Here is an 18,255-nt window from a genome sequence, read left to right on the forward strand (position 1 = left end):
AATATCAACACTTCAAATGCACCACAAATAAGAATAACTAAGTACACCTAAAATAATCACATCATAGCAAGTACACATGTAAGGAAATTAATCACAATTTTACTAATATATCATGACAACTATTTAGAATTAGACAATAATTATCCCGTGAAAAAGTATTACAATAATAATTACTAGCGTACATATTACTAGAGTACATATCTTTTATATTATAAGCTTGTATACACAAGCAAATTCTAAACCCTAATTTGTTTTATCTGTTTTTCCTCCATTTTATCTTGCAATTTTTATTAAAAAATAATACAATTTTGTCTTAACTAGGATTCGAACCCGCAACCTTTCAGTGCAAGACAATATTTCCAACCACTATGACAAGTATACCAATTGTGATTAAAATTATGTGCAATAATTGATAAGCACTATCAATTTTAAAAGTATATCATATCAAAATTATTGTTGACTATATTATTTATCACAAAATATTTTTATGTCTTTCTTGATCAATGTTTGCAACATTATTGGTGTCAGATCAGCTGACCAGGTCAGAAATAGTTTGGACAACTACTTCACACCTTTTGATTGATGACATTTTGCACAAACAGAGACGCTTGCTTGGTGCTCCAGGTATAAAATATTTTCACCTATTTCTATAAAACCATACTTATTAGTTGTTTATTTTTTTACTCATGTAACCTTGCTTATATCAGTTTTTAAATTATTTATTATGCAGTTTATTAAATTGTAGTTTTTTAAAATTGGAAAAAGAATTTTGTCAAAAAGAAAAAATGGAAAAAGAATTGATATTTTTTATAAATACCCTTTATTTTTATTTTAATGTATCCAAACATAAATCAATTCTGTTTAACTCACTTTTAACCAAAATCAAATCTATCAAACTCAATTCTGCTAAATCAATTTTTTTTTTTTTGCAATACAACCAAACACAACCATAGTCATGTCACTAATCACATTCATTATTTTGATTTTAACATTGCAGATTTAATATTAACCGATGATCAATTGATACAATATGCACTAGCAGATATTGAGATGATGTTACGTAGTTGTGGGAAGTTTAAAAGATTATCCTCCAATGCCTAGAGCAGACACATCATTAGTTCCTGGTATACAAAATAGTTTAATACACGACGAATTGAATTAAAATAGACAATCATTAGTTGAGGAACATGTTAGATTGATGTCAACTATGACTTCAGAGCAACGTAAAGTATATGACAGAATCATGACAAGAGTTAAGGAAAACAAACCTGGTGTGTTTTTTCTTTATGGTTATGGCGGTACAGGGAAGACATTTATCTGGAGGGTCATGTCAGCCGCATTACGCTCAAAAGGTGAGATAGTTTTAACAGTTGCCTCGAGTGAGATCGTTGCATTGCTTATACCTGGCGGTAGAACAACACATTCAAGGTTTTGTATTCCTCTAAATGTTGACGAGTTTTCAACATGTACCATAGTTCCTAAAAGCCCTTTGGCACTATTAATACAAAAAACAAAACTCATTATATGGGATGAAGCACCAATGCACAAACACTATTTCGAAGCTGTTGATCGAACTTTAAAAGATATTCTCAAAATTCTGTTGATGAAAAAAATAAACACATTCCCTTCGGAAGATAAGTTGTTGTTTTTTGCGGAGATTTTAGACAAATTCTATCAGTAATACCCAAAGGTACAAGCCCAGAAGTTGTTCATGCTACTATTAATTCTTCGGTTCTTTGGAATTTTTGTGAAGTTTTAACATTGAGTAAAAACATGGGGCTTCTCGGTGGTGCTTCGAGTGCAGACGTTGAACAAAGAAGATTGTTTTCTTAATGAGTTTTGGGTGTTGGCGATGGAGAAATTGGAGATGACAACGACGACGATTTAGAACTTGACAATCCATCAGATTTATTGATTCCAAATTCAGGTGATCCTCTTGCTTCTATCGTTGAAAGCACCTATCCCCAACTTTTACAAAACATGAACGATATAACATATTTCCAAAATAGAGCTATACTAGCTCCTAAAAATTCAATAGTCGACACAATAAATGATTATATGTTGGATTTAATTTATGGTGAAGAAAAAACATATTTGAGTTATGATACTCCACTCACACAAAATGTAGACGGTCAAACAGTGGATGATGTTCATACTCCCGAATTTTTGAACACGATTTCTACGTCGGGAATTCCAAATCACAAGTTGAGACTTAAAGTTTGAGTTCAAGTTATGCTGTTAAGAAATTTGAATCAAAAATTAGGATTATGCAATGAAACAAGACTTATTATTACGAGATTGGGAAAACGTGCTCTTGAAGGAAAAGTTATTTCAGGAAGTAATATTGGTGATCAGGTTTTCATACCTAGATTTTCTCTTTTTAAATTTCAACGGAGACAATTTCCTATAATGATTTCTTTTGCGATGACTATTAATAAGAGTCAGGGACAATCTTTAAAGCATGTTGAGATATATCCTCCATCGCCAGTGTTTTCACATGATCAGTTGTATGTTGCAATTTCAATAGTTACTTCTAGAAAAGGATTAAAAATATTGATCATCGATAACGACGGTGAAGATACGATTAAGACTTCGAATGTGGTCTATAAGAAAGTCTTCTGTAATATAACATAATTTTCTTTGTATGAATATATATCCAAAATTATTGTTGAATTATCGTTTAATGTTACTCAACTTTTTTCATATACCTTACATTATTGGAATTATCATATCTTATTTAATCATTATATATCTTATAGCTAATCAGACTCGTGCACCGCACGGGTCGATGTTCTAGTATACACATAAAATACCCGATAAATAATAGCTTATAATTTACTAGGTGAACTGAACACATGCATATCGATTTCTGAAAATCATGGAAAATGTGTAAAAAAAAAAATCATGGAGAAAAAATCTCTGTAATATATATTTTTTCCTTCCCAACTAAGATAAAAAAAAAAAAATGAAGCCCATAACATTTGTTTGAATGCGTCAAAAAAAAAAAAACATTTGCTTGAAATTTTGAAGCCCAAAACACAATTGGGTATGAGAAGAAATATCCAAAGCCCCAAAACTGTGAACGGTATGATTGATATATATATACTCTAAAATGCTCCATAACCAAAAAACCCTAATTATTCATTCCACTTCCATCATCTCCATTTCTGCTACAACCCTAAACAATGGCCGCCGCAGCAGCTCGTCCCCTGGTCACTGTCCATTCTCTTGAAGGAGACATGGCCACTGATTCCCCCGTAACTCTTCCCATTCCCGATGTCATGCGCGCTGCGATCCGCCCTGACATAGTGAACTTCGTTCACTCCAACATCTCCAAAAACAGCCGCCAACCCTACGCTGTCAGCCGCAAAGCTGGCCACCAAACATCCGCTGAGTCCTGGGGTACTGGACGCGCTGTTTCCCGTATCCCTCGTGTTGCTGGTGGTGGTACTCACCGTGCTGGTCAAGCGGCTTTCGGAAACATGTGTCGTGGTGGTCGCATGTTCGCTCCTACCAGGATCTGGCGCCGCTGGCACCGTAAGATCAATGTTAACCAGAAACGTTATGCTGTTGTTTCCGCTATTGCTGCATCTGCTGTTCCTTCCCTTGTTCTGGCTCGTGGTCACCGGATCGAGTCTGTCCCGGAGTTTCCTCTCGTTGTCGGAGATTCTGCTGAAGGAGTTGAGAAAACTAAGGAAGCTATCAAGCTTCTTAAGCATGTTGGAGCTTTCCCCGACGCCGAGAAAGCAAAGAACAGCCACGGAATCCGTCCTGGAAAAGGTAAAATGCGTAACCGTCGCTACATTTCCCGTAAGGGTCCATTGATCGTTTACGGAACTGAAGGAGCTAAAGCTGTTAAGGCTTTCAGGAACATTCCTGGTGTTGAGATCACCAATGTTGAAAGGTTGAATCTTTTGAAGCTTGCACCTGGTGGTCATCTTGGTAGATTTGTGATTTGGACTAAAACTGCTTTCGAGAAATTGGATTCGATTTACGGGTCTTTTGACAAGGCTTCTGAGAAGAAAAAGGGTTATGTTCTTCCTAGGGCTAAGATGGTGAACTCTGATCTTACCAGGATTATTAATTCTGATGAGGTTCAGAGTGTTGTTAGGCCTGTTAAGAAGGATGTTAAGAGGGCTACTTTGAAAAAGAATCCTTTGAAGAATCTGAATGTTATGCTCAGGCTTAATCCTTATGCTAAGACTGCCAAGAGGATGGCTTTGCTTGCTGAAGCTGAGAGGGTTAAGGCTAAGAAGGAGAAGCTTGACAAAAAGAGGAAATCTGTTTCCAAGGTAATTCACTATTTTGCAATTATTCTTGATTAATTAATTAATTAATATTGAGTTTAATTTCCGTATTATATTATTAATTAATTAATTTGGCTTACAAACTAGTAAACTTGATTGCATATTTGTTATTGTTATGGCTCTATACAGATATTCATGATGATTTAGTAAATTAGTAGCTTGCTGTATTACACTGAAATTGTAGGACCGTGCATCACTATAGTTCTAACATTATTAATATTCTAAAATACGTAATTTTGTTCAGTTTGGATCTGTTTTTAAATGCAGTCAACCCCCTTACATTATTCACTTAGTTTCAAATGCATTCCTCTAATTACCAATTTAATCCCATTATATAGTCCCTAGTACATAATATATCACTTTGATTTGAAATGTTTCTGATATAGGATACTGTAATGATACTACTTGAAGACTGAATTGAGTAGTTACTCTTATTAATTGTGCTATTGCCAATTTCCTGTGTTTTATTTCTATTTGATTAACTCTCTTAAATTGATTTATGTATCCATGTTTAGTTTCATGTTGTGCTTGTCGATAGAGATTGGTCTTCTTTAAAATTTCTATTATAGAGAAAGATTATTATCTCTGATTAGTAATTTGAACTTCATTATTGTCCATGTATGAGGAAGGATGGGTCAGTCAGTTTTATGTATGTAGGAGAGAAAGATTAACAATTTGAGCATTCTATGCGTGCTCCCTATCTGTGTGTCGTCTGCTCCCTATCTGTGTGTGTCGCTTTTGTTTTACTTTTTTAGTTAAATATATCTTTGGTTATTATTCATATTAACATTAATTTCCGGTCTTTCTTCCAGGAAGAAGCTTCTGCAATCAAGGCAGCAGGAAAAGCATGGTATCAAACTATGGTGTCTGATTCTGATTATACAGAATTTGATAACTTCTCCAAGTGGTTGGGCGTCTCACAGTGAAGTCCAGTTATATTTTCGCATTGAACTTTGTTTTCTAGGCTTTACCTTAAATCTTAAATGTCTTTGGATTTTGAGTTTATTAAATTTGTAAGGAATAGCAACTTTTATCTTGTGCATTTTCTTTCTTTTTGTTCCTGAAATGAAAGATTTTTCCTCTCCTTTTGAACTGAGCTGCCTTTCAAACCAAGTAGGCTTAATCTTTTATCAAAAACAGTGTGTTTGAGATCAGACTGCCATTAAAGAACTTATTGTATACTTTGCTATGGAGAAATTAATTTTGATTTTGTATGTTGATTTTGGTTGAAAGTGAATTGAACGTAAATTTCTGTAACCGTATAATTGTTTTTTGGCTTTTTCACCTGTCTTCTTCCCCTTTTCCCAATTATTCTTTCGGGTGGTGTCCATAGTTCATACCCACTCAGTATCAACTTCAATTATCTTCACCTGTCTTCTTCCCCTCTTCCCAATTATTCTTTCGGGTGGTGTCCATAGTTCATACCCACTCAGTATCAACTTCAATTATCTTTGCGCAGATACAGCTTTGGCCTATTTTACTCGCTCCTCAATGCAATTGCTAAGTCAGATCGGTACAAGTCTTGCTATGTTGAGTCGTCCTCTATCTCGTTCATCACAAGGACTATTTTTTATTTTTCTAACATCTTGGACTATTTTTAACATGAACATATTTTCGAAATACTAAACATAACATTAATAATAAAAAATAAAGGACTAAAACCATTTTTTTTTGTGGTACGAACCAATTTTTTTATACAAGGATAAAATTTAAAACTATTCATATTTGCAGACCATTTTCATATTTTAAGTCACACATTTAATATTCATAAACTTCGATTCTAATTATGCTTTCAATTATGAAAAAAAATGTTTTCGCCAGTTTTTTTTATTCTTCAAAGTAACGTTGCCTCTGTTTAAAGTTTGGCACACCAAACATGCGTTTCTCGACCCCAAAAGCGATTCCGACGGTTTCTGGTTTGTTTGGCTAAATGCAAATGTGAATCCCTGCAATGTGATTTTCTACTCAAACGTGAGTATTCCTGAAGCTACAAATTGGAGCTTTTGCCTTAACTAAAAGCGAAGAATTTTTTTCCCTAATTACCCATGGCTTCTTTTACAATTTCGTACAATTTGTAAACCAATTTCCTCCATTTCAAACAGTGTTGATGATTTTCCCTTCCCTTAGATTTCTTATAAATTTTGTTTTAGCGTTTCATGGGGCAGATCTGCAAACTTAGAACATTCTCTCTCTTCCTCAGGGTTGAAGAAGAAGTTTGAAATGGAACTTAGAACATTCTCTCTCTTCCTCAGGGTTGAAGAAGAAGTTTGAAAGCCCATATTTCATTTTCATAAACAAGCCCATTAATAAAGATAAATAACAAAAACTAAAGAAAAAAACTTGTTCCAGTTGAGGATCCTAGGTCGGTTCGGAGGGAGAAACTTGATGCTGTGTTTGTAGTTGGGTTCGGCGTTACTTCTTTGGGTCTTTGCTTTCGTGATACCAATGGGCATTTTGTGGCTGGCTTGACTCAATGGCAGCAGCCTTTTTATTCCATAGTGGAAGGCGAAGCATTGACACTATTACATGTTATAAAAGAGGCTATCCATCGTGGATTTGAGCGAGTCCAATTTGAAAGTGACTCAAAGTTGTTGGTTGACGCTATTCATTCGAGAAGACGGGGCAATTCGGAATTTAGTTTAATTGTTAACGACATTATTCTTCTTATGTCATATTCTTCTGTAAACTTTGAGGTTAAGTTTGTTAGGAGACAAGCGAATTTGGTTTCTCATACTCTTGCTAGGGCGACCAATGTTTGAGCTAGTTTCCATAAATTTGAGATTATTCCCTTATGTATTGAACATTTATTAGTTAATGATATGAATTAAGTTTGTTTGGTTAAAAAAAAACATTTGATAGTTTTTTATTTTGGTTTTTAACATATTCTTTTTAAACAAATAAATAGCGTTTGGTAATTCATTTTTTTTTTTAATGATTTGTCAGTTTTGGTATTTTTTTTATATATATTTGTCGAATTTTTCACAATTATATTTTTCATAGATTTTTTTCTAATTTATAAATAATAAATTAATACTCCTTTATTTTATCAAAAATAATAAATTTGTTTTTTTGAAGCAAAAAATAATAAATTAGTAAGTCTTATAAAAATAATTAAATTAATTAAGCAACACAAACTAAATATATAAAGGGGTTTTCTAACTTAGACCCTAGTTAGGTCTAAGTTAGCAAGGTGCACCTTTTGAGTTGGACAAAAATACCCATTTTTTTTTTTTTGAAACAATAGAGCAACTGGGGCATGTATGTAATTTGCATCATAAAAATACCCTTGTTTTTTTTTTGAAACAATAGAACAACTATTACATTTTTTAAATTTCTTCCAAATTTCGACCTCATTTTACGTGCGAATCGAACGCCGATTTCAAAAATTAATACCGGAAACCTTTGTAAAATTGAAAAACGATCAAAATCCATATAAGGAACGTCGAGTTTCGTTGAGTATTGAGGGAGATCGAACCGGGTCAAAAACCGGGTCGCACGACCCGTTTCTGCATAAAACGGGTGGGAGGGACGATGAACAGTGCGCGTCGCCCACGCCCACTCTCACCGGAGGCGCGTGGGGGCGCGTGCGGCCTCAGGGAGGCTCTATTTTTTTTTTATTTTTTCATAATAAAATAGTAGATAATATTCTGGAAATTTTGGTATATTGTATGAAATTTTTGGAGACCCGAAACTATTTTTAGTTAATTAAATGAGTAAAAAGGTAATTAAAAATATTATAATTCCATAAAAAATTTCCAAAATTTTATGTAAAGTACTATGAATTATTTAGAACCCTCTTGTGTACCTCACTCTCCCTAGTTCAAGTCATGAAATTATTTTCACAAATTCCGCTGATTATTTAAAACCATTTAACAAATAATAATAATAATTTCATAGATTTGTACTCTGAAACCAATTGTTTTTTTTATTTGTTTCTAATAAAATATTAGATAATATTCTGGAACTTTTGGTATATTTTATGAAATTTTTTGAGACCTGAAACTATTTTTCGTTAATTAAATGAGATAAAACGGTAATTAAAAACTATTGTTTGCTTCTGAAACCATTTAGCTGGAAGAATGGTTTCAGAGAGTTATACTGTGAAACCATTCTAGCAGTAAAATGGTTTCAGAAGCAAACAATTAAAAATCAACTCCCCTGAAACCATTCTATCAGTGAAATGGTTTCAAAGTACAACGCTCTGAAACCATTGTACCAGCTAAATGGTTTCAGAATGGTTTCAGAAGCAAACAATTAAGAAATTACTCACTGAAACTATTCTACCAGTAAAATGGTTTCAGAGAGTTATACTGTGAAACCATTCTACCAGCTAAATGGTTTCACAGTATTATATAAAGATAATTAAAGGTAGTGAAAAATTGAGTTTTTTTTTTGTGTCCAAATCAAACGAACCAAGTCTCTATTTGTAGACAAAAAAAAATTATGAATTTTGGTATAAAAATAAAAAAATAAAAAATTAATTTACAACGAAATAATTGAGTTTAAAGTATTAAATGAAAAAAAAAACACGCCAACCACCCAGCAGTTGACACGTGTCCTGCTTTTTTAAAATGAAATTTTCTCTCTCCAGGCGCAGATCTAGTGTGGTGCACGCGCTGGCTTATCATGGAGATGGATGATTTGGACTGTCTGATTGATCCGACAGCTATGATGAGATCATCTCTTGGCCGTCTGATGGAAATCAACGGTCTGTAACGGTGGTCCTGCGGTAGGCGCGCGACACTGGATCAGCGCCAATATGTTTTTTTTTTTTTTTTTTAAAAAAAGAAAGGGTATTTTTGTCTAACTCAAAAGGTGCACCTTGTTAATTTAGACCCAACTGGGTCTAAATTAGCAGCCCCCATATATAAAATAGAAATGAAATATAATTTTAAATAGATATTAATACCCATTTCAGTAATTATGCACTCAAAATCAATTTTGATCCAAACATCATGAGTTTATAAGAATCACTTTTCTGTTAATATATCCAAACATAAATCAATTCTGTTCAACTCACTTTTATCCAAAATCAATTTTATCAAACTCAATTCTGTCAAACTCAATTCTTCACACCGCATAACTAACAACATACTTTGTCATTGTTCAAAACTATTATTGTTCTTTATGGCTAGAGGAAGTATGTATTAACTTTGATCTTACAATATTTAAATTTATGCATAAATATATTGTCACCTATTCACAGTAGTACCAACCTTGTAGTTGTCATGTTTAGTAAATCCTATCATAAAAGATTATAAAATACACAATATAACGAAAGGTTGGAATGAAATCTTTATGTTAGATCCTTAATTGAGTGATCCAAAGAGACAAACACACCACATGGATGTACTTTAAAGACTTTTTACGGTGACATTAATTATCTGTAGGATTTCTTGGATCTATATAAGTGCTAAAAACACATTCTTCATTGATACAAAAATTTAAGGTTTGTTACACAAAAATGAGAAATAATATTACTAAAATTTCCATGTCTGAATATGCTATGATGATCTTCATTTTCCTATTTTTTGTTGTAACTAATGTAAATGCCGGTAAACCCTTTCTCTCATTCTTTCAAAAATAATTATTTACCTTGTGCATAATTTGTCATCTCCTTCCAATAAAATTCTTATCTTCTTGATTTTTGTCACAGGAAGACGCTTCATTTGTTTTGCCAACTTTATTTGCGAACCTTTGTGTCTCCCTCCTTTGAAAGGGAAATGCATTAATTCTGCATGTACCTGTCAAACATATGATTAGTTAAGTTGAAGATTAATTATATGCTTGAAAGATTTTATAACAAGATGCTTGTTGCTACAGTGACGCTTAATGATCATGATCCGGATGTGCGTGCCTAGCCGGGAGGAAAGCTTAGTGATTTTTCAGTCGCTTCAGCATACTGGATGTTGTGTAATTTTCAAACTAATACAAATGGTATGTGGTTGCGTTTGTGGAAGTTGGAGGTGCCTAAGCGTATACGTTGTTTTTTTTAGACGTTGGCAACACAACTAGAGATGGGTGAATATGTCGCTTACTTTTAATCGAGAATTTTTCAAAAAGTTTATGCAACAAAAGAATTTGGATTGACAAAACGTCTTCCAAACCCACTATTGAAGAGATTGAATGCAATATCCAATATACTTTTGAAAACGGTTTGATAATTGGACTTGGATGATGATAGGATTAATGGTTTAAGGCAAATCAAATGCTCTTGATCAGATAGAGGATTTGATTGACACTTTAAACCTCAACTTTAAATCAACATACTAATGCAAGATTGTTCAATTAATTGTACTTAATAACTAGTTTACCAATTTAACTTGAAATAAGAAAAGCCACAACAAGAGAATGAAAGCACACACCACAATATGTTTAGGCAGTTCCCCGATTTCTCGTCCTCGTTTATCGGGTACCTCTGCCCCCAATTTCCAACAAGTTGGACAAAACTTACATGCATTTTCATACATGCATTTCTTGTTGGGAATAATGTCTAAATATCTTTTTTGGAAGATTTTATATTTAAATATAGTTTAGATTTATATTTGAAATAAAATAATATTAGGGTTTACGATTTATATTTCTGTTAGAATATCTAAGATTTGTTTAGAATTTATTATAGGATTAGTTTCTTTTTTTTTAAAATATATGATTTGTTTTTATGTAGCTCTATATATAGGGCCATAAGCATAATGAATAAAACAAGAACTTTAGTATTCTTCATATAACCCTATATTTGAGGAGAGTTTTCTCCCTAAATTTATATCTCACCAAATTCCGCAATACAAAAACACAAAAAACCATATCAGTGGCATCAGAGCGCCGTCGTTCACAAGGACCCAAAAGAAGAAATCATGAAATCAACAACCCATAACCTTGACTGCATCTTTATTATGAAGATGTGAAAAAGAAGAGAAAAACAATCCATAGCCAAAAACCATAACCATAACCTACACCTTTCATACGTTATATGCGAGAGATGGTTTCATGTATTATATAACCCATAACCATAACAAATACATTGAAAAAAGCTCAAGTCTCATATGAAGATGTAGACAACAAAAACAAAGATCAACATGAATCTCAGACTGGATACAACACAAAGATATTCAGTCAGGGAGGAGTGTTAAACAAAAACAGCAACAAAGAATGTGGATGAACAACAACAACAACAACAAAAATCAACATGAATCTCATGCTGGATACAACACAAAGATATTCAGTCGAGGAGGAGTGTTCAAAAAAAAAGTTTTTTCAACTCAAATCTCATGTCCGATACAACACAAAGATATTCGGTCAAAGAGGAGAGGCTTGAGAAACAAAAAAATACAATAAAATTTCAGCGCAAATCTCAGATTGGATACAACAAAAAGATATTCGGTCAAGGAGGAGTGTTGGGAATAATGCCTAAATATCTTTTTTGGAAGATTTTATATTTAAATATAGTTTAGATTTATATTTGAAATAAAATAATATTAGGGTTTATGATTTATATTTCTGTTAGAATATCTAAGATTTGTTTAGAATTTATTATAGGATTAGTTTCTTTTTTTTTAAAATATATGATTTGTTTTTATGTAGCTCTATATATAGAGCCATAAGCATAATGAATAAAACAAGAACTTTAGTATTCTTCATATAACCCTATATTTGAGGAGAGTTTTCTCCCTAAATTTATATCTCACCAAATTCCGCAATACAAAAACACAAAAAACCATATCATTTCTTACTTTTCCTCTCACAAAGAGGTAGTTTTTTTTATTAAAAAAAAAATTTCTTTTATTTTTGCAAAATGAAAAAAACACAAATAACCACCTCTTTGTGAGTGGAAAAGTAAGAAATTCATGTATGAAAATGCATGTAAGTTTTGTCCATCGAACAATATATTGCTATGAAAAACGTTTGTACAAAGAATCAGAGGAAATACAAAACAATAGTAATGAAACTATAGATGTTCAATCTTTATAGCTTCAAGACCTTAACTCCGTTGTACTCTTGATCTTGATTACACGAAGATGGATCCCAGGTTGATCCAAAACCAAGACTTTCCCCCATTGATTGTGAGAATCCTTTTTCAATCTTCAATTGCAAGATTCTATCTTTAACCCTTGAACTTTGTCTGATTTTGGCAATGAACTTGTCACCAAAACTCTCCAATCTCAATTGGAGAGAAACACTAGGTTTTCTTTGAATCCCTAAACACCAATTCAATCCAATTGCATAAATTTTCCTAATCATATGATTGAACGTTATCCTACATATAATATATTTGCACCCAAAGCTACTAGATGTTAAGCTAGAGAGATGAGAGCTTAGAGAGATGAGGAAGATGGAGAATGTGTTTGTATATTTTCGTATTCTTTTATCTTGAAAAGTTACTAAGAGGTATATATATATTGCAAGGAACGGTGTAACAGAATTTTTAAAGCAAGTTTGTGCAGAGAACTACCAAAATGTACATGTACATTTATAAGATGTACAAATAAATTTGAGTCCTGACACTAAAATGTATAAGTAAATATTAGTTCCTGATCATTTTTGCCTTTTTTTCAAGTAACTTGATTTTCAACAATTAATCTTCTTCTTTTTTGTGAAGAACTCATAATTAATCTAACTAGTTGATTGAACGGTTAGATTAAGGACATTTAACTTCTTAAGTGTTTTCCATTTAATTTTGTCAATTTATTTCGTTGGTTCTTATTGGTAGATCATTGGTAGAGACTTAATAATTGATGACTAGGTTATTTGAGTAATTAATAGTTAATCAAAGTAGTTGATATTGAGCTGTTATATTGCAAAAAATTTGAATCTTATTGGTAGATCATTCCAATCAGGTCGTATTGAATTGTTTGAGAGAAAATTTGACTTCCTTAGTCACAGTCGGTAGAATTTTTATTTTTTTTTTGAGAAATCATTGTCGGTAGAATTAGTTGAGACTTAATCGTCCTTTCCTAGGAACTAAGATTCTTACTTGACCGTTAGTTCAGTTACCATTAGAATATCGAAAATAAGTTAATTGTTAGAGAGAAATATTTTTTTTAAGCTTAAAAAAATAAAATTTGGTCCACGAAGGATTCTTAGGTACCGTTTGACCTAACTTTTCCTCTTCTTTTTTCTTACAAGTAAGAAGCCAGGTCAAACAACAATTTTTAAAAGCTATAGTAAAAATAAAAAACAGCTTTCTATATTTTAGGAAAAATTATAATATATTATTAAACATATCTTTTAACTCTATTATAATAAAAAACAAAAAAAAAAACTTTTAAGTAAGATTTACCAAACAAGTTTAGTTAAAAAGCTATTATTTCCACCTTTATGGTTAAAAGAGTTTCTACACCTAAAAAAACGGGTCAAACAGTAACTGTTAGTTTGGTTAGTTGAGATTTAATCATTATTTATTTACATAAATTATTTTCTATAAGTTCATAAATAAATTAATCCAAACATACCCATAAAAGATCGTAATTTTGTAAAGGTTAAAAATTTATTAGAAAAAAGTAAAATAAAAATTAACCCATGACCATGACCTTTGATTAACAAAGCATACAACATATTACATTATTAAAAAAAAAAAAAGCATACAACATTACTATTACCAACAAAGACAAATGATCATTTTATTAAATAAAGTGTTTGTTATTCTTTTATATTAGACTTTTGTTTTTTGTTTCAAAAAAAAATCTTTTGTTTTATATTGTTAAAATAAAATTAAAAATAGAAAGAGAAAAAGGTAAACCTAAAACTGTATCCCTAACCCCATTTTGATGTCGCAGTGAACAAACAATAACAAGATTTTTTTAAATTTTGATTTTCATCGAAAATACTATTATTGTAAGCAAAAATTAACAAATTTATGAACTTCATTTTTTTAAAAAAATACTACATATTCAAACAAAAAGTAACAACATCTTTCAACTTTGATTTTCTTCAAATATATTCTATATATAATCATTATATCACTTATACAAAATCACACAACAAAATATACTTTATCATGTGTAGGCATAAGTTATGCCAAACAACACATAGCAAATATACTTTTATCGGTACCTTTCCGCACGAGTTAGGATTCATTGACACCAGGTGTCAAATTTTATTTTGACAATGAATAAGAGTTCGTTTGTGGACTGGGCAATGGGCCTAAAGGCAAAATCAAATTAGCCCAATTAATATAAGAAAGGAAACAGGCCCAAAACAATTGAATTCCAAACGCCCATTTGGCGATACAAGGCCTAGGCGAGGTGGGTAATGACGGACGACGCCCATAAGACGGATTTGCATATGACAATAAAATATCTTCATCCTTCCCTGTCTTAGCGATTAACTTGGGAACGAAGAAACCAACTCCTTGAAACCGCCATGGCTTGAAGATCAAGGTTTTATTCCTACTTTCACGCTGCATCACCGGAAAAGGCGCTGAAGACCGGATTTGTAGGAACCCTAGCTTGGAGAAGAAGGCTTTAATGGTCTATAAATAGTTTGATACTTTCATCTGTAAAGGAGGATCGAATTCTGACTTATTAAACTCCCAGGGTTGTTGGGATTGAACTGAGTGTAATCACACCATTTGATCAATAATACAAACCCCCTCGTTTTTTACCAGAACATTTTGGCGCCCACCGTGGGGCTGCGGTAAAATCATTTGATCCCAGCCTATCACAGCAACTAGACGAAAAATCAAACATCTTCACATGGCTGGAGAACACGAAAACCACGACAACTCTAACGTTAACACCCTGCAAGCCGCCGTCGTAGAGATTCGGCGCTTACAAACTCAGATTGCGGCCATAGAAGCCGAAAGAACTAATGAGAAAGAGAAAGCGAAGTTGATTTTGGAAGAGGAGGAGGGAGAGGGCGTCATGGACGTACAACCCTTAGCACAGCACCTGTGGGATGCCCAAGTGGTGGAAACAATCAAGGTCCCTCACCTTCCTACTTTCGACGGAAAGACGGATCCAAGGGAGCACCTGATGGCAATTGGGACACAAACTGCCATAATCAATGCTCCGGAACATCTAAAGTGTAAATTACTAGCCGGCACCATCAAGGATGTCGCCCTGCGTTGGTACATGAACCTTCCAAAAAACTCAATTGAAAGTTATGCTGACTTTCATAAAAAATTTATTCACCAGTTCGCTGGATCGAAACACGTGAAAGTCACATCAACCAGTCTTTTCTCTATCCGCCAAAACCCTGGCGAGTCATTGCGTAATTTCCTCGCCAGATTTAGCGAAGCTACCATCAAAGTCTCAAATCCAAATCAGGAGATGTTTGTGGCAGCCTTCCACAATGGGCTAAGAGCGGGACATTTCAATGAGTCCTTAGCCCAAAAGCCAGCCTCGTCGATGCAAGAGGTAAACAAGAGGGCGGAGTGTTATATTAAGGGCGAAGAAAGTAACGCCGAGAAAAGGCAAAGAGACGTTAAGGAGAAGGAATACGTGGGCCGTGCCATTAGAGCGCCCGAACACCCACGACCAAAATCGGGGGGCCACCAAGGAGACCCATGGCAGAGGCACCATGGGAAGCCCTACCGCCAACCGCCCAGAAGAGAATTCAGGAATCATCCCGCCAATGAAGACTTCACGCCATTAAACGCCTCAAAGGTTTACGTCTTAAATGAGATTCTGGCCACTGGTTTGGCAAACCTTCCCCCAAGGAGAACCAGTAACATCCCCATGGGGCTGGACGACAACGCCTGGTGCGCATATCACAGGTGTAGAGGTCACTCCACGGAGAAATGCTTCCGCTTAAGAGATTTAATCGAAGAACTAATCAAAAGCGGACACCTTCGCAAATTTATTGACGACGCCGCCCAAGGGCGAGTTGTCGTGCCAAAAGTTCCCCGGCAGGAGCCACGAGACCCTCCTGGGCCAAACAGAGAGCCTCCCAAGGGGAGGATCTCCGTAAATACAATAGCGGGGGGATTCTCAGGCGGGGGCGAATCAAGCTCAGCAAGGAAAAGGTATGTACGCCGAGCCATCTCGGAGATATACCTCGTAAGTCAACCCCAGCCATTAGACGTACCGGATTTGGCATTCACGGCAAAGGATGGTTTGGAGGTAGCACCCCACGACGATGATCCCTTAGTGATACAAGTCCAAATTTTGAACTGTGATGTGAAAAGAGTACTGATAGATTCGGGGAGTTCAGCGGACATTATGTACTGGGAAGCTTTCAAGGCCATGCAATTAGCAGAAGAGCAATTGCAACCATACTCCGGAACCCTGGTTGGGTTCTCTGGCGAACAAGTGGACGTAATGGGTTACGCCTCCCTTCTTACCACGTTTGGAGAAGGCATCAACGCCAAAACTATCAAAGTGCGATATCTGGTAGTTAAAACTCCTTTTACCTCCTATAATATTATTATAGGAAGACCCGCCTTTAACGCATTAGGGGCGGCCATGTCCACTTTATACCTAGCAATAAAATACCCCCTCGAGAATGGGGGAGTAGGAACAGTAAGGGGCGATCAGATTCTCGCCAAGAAGTGCTACGAGTCTAGCTTAAAGATACGACACCGAACTTCCAGCGCAAGCGGGAAATTCGAAAGAAGACAAGCCGCAACTCCAGGCGGCATAAACATGATAGAGAGCGCAGATATGGATCCAAGGGAGGAATTCCAAGATCGAAGGGTAAGCCCTATAGAAGACCTGGAGCAGGTTCAAATTGGCGATTACCCTCACCAGACAACTAGCTTGGGAACAGCGTTGCCCAGCGAGGAGAGGAGACGAATCATCAAAATCCTGAAGGATAACGCTGACCTATTCGCATGGAAACCTTCAGATATGCCAGGGATTGACGAAGGGGTGATAACACATAAACTCTCAATATCACCCAGCACAAAACCAGTTTCCCAAAGAAAAAGGAAGGTGGGAGAAGAAAGACGAGTCGCTATTGCAGAAGAAGTAGAGAAACTAAAGGAAGCAGGATTCATCGAAGAAATAAAATACCCCTCATGGTTGGCAAATGTCGTCATGGTGAAAAAGGCCAACGGGAAGTGGAGAATGTGCGTGGACTTCACAGACTTAAACAAGGCGTGTCCCAAAGATCCATATCCCCTACCTAACATAGACAGGTTAATTGATGGCGCCTCGGGGTGTAAGATGCTGAGTTTTATGGACGCCTACTCCGGATACAATCAAATAAAGATGAACCCCTCCGACGCCCGCCATACAGCCTTTATGTCGAATACCTGCAACTACTTTTACAACGTCATGCCTTTTGGACTGAAGAATGCGGGAGCAACATACCAAAGGTTGATGGACAGGGTTTTTGCTGAGCAAATAGGGAAGAATTTAGAGGTATATATCGACGACATGGTAGTAAAAACTTCCGAGGGAAGTCACCATGATGATGATCTGTTGGACATCATGGGATCAGTAAGAAAGTACAACATGAGACTAAACCCAGCAAAGTGTTCCTTTGGGGTACAAGCCGGAAAATTCTTAGGGTTTATGCTCACCAGCAGAGGAATAGAGGCTAACCCCGAAAAATGCCAAGCCATCATAGACATGAGGAGCCCTACATCCGTGAAAGAAGTACAGACCTTGACAGGCAGAATAGCCGCACTATCCAGATTCCTATCATGTGCGGGCGAAAAGGGTTTCCACTTCTTCGCATCTCTTAGGAAAAATGAGAGATTTTCCTGGACGCCAGAATGCGAAGAAGCCTTCAAACAACTAAAAGAGTTCCTGGCATCACCGCCCATCTTGACACGCCCATTACCAGGTAACACCCTTTACCTATATCTCGCAGTCTCGGATAGAGCTTTGAGTTCAGCTCTAGTTCAAGAAATAGAGGGCGAAGAAAAACCTATATATTTTGTAAGTAGAACCTTAAGGGGAGCAGAAACAAGGTATCAAAGAATAGAGAGATTATCTCTCGCGGTAGTTGTCACAGCAAGAAAGTTAAGGCAGTATTTTCAAAGCCACCAGATAGTTGTTAAAAC

At 35.1% G+C, this 18,255-nt stretch overlaps 1 protein-coding gene across 1 annotated transcript; it reads left to right on the forward strand.

The window, feature by feature from the left end:
- The first annotated feature begins 3,047 nt into the window (after positions 1–3,047).
- Positions 3,048–5,399, forward strand: LOC123922893 (60S ribosomal protein L4). Its single transcript, XM_045975558.1, has 2 exons — positions 3,048–4,292; positions 5,120–5,399. The coding sequence occupies exons 1-2, from the start codon at positions 3,186–3,188 to the stop codon at positions 5,231–5,233; spliced, it is 1,221 nt and encodes a 406-aa protein (XP_045831514.1). The 5' UTR covers positions 3,048–3,185; the 3' UTR covers positions 5,234–5,399.
- The last annotated feature ends 12,856 nt before the right edge of the window (positions 5,400–18,255 follow it).

This window comes from Trifolium pratense, linkage group LG1 (genome assembly GCF_020283565.1).
Source record: "Trifolium pratense cultivar HEN17-A07 linkage group LG1, ARS_RC_1.1, whole genome shotgun sequence".
NCBI lineage: Eukaryota > Viridiplantae > Streptophyta > Magnoliopsida > Fabales > Fabaceae > Trifolium > Trifolium pratense.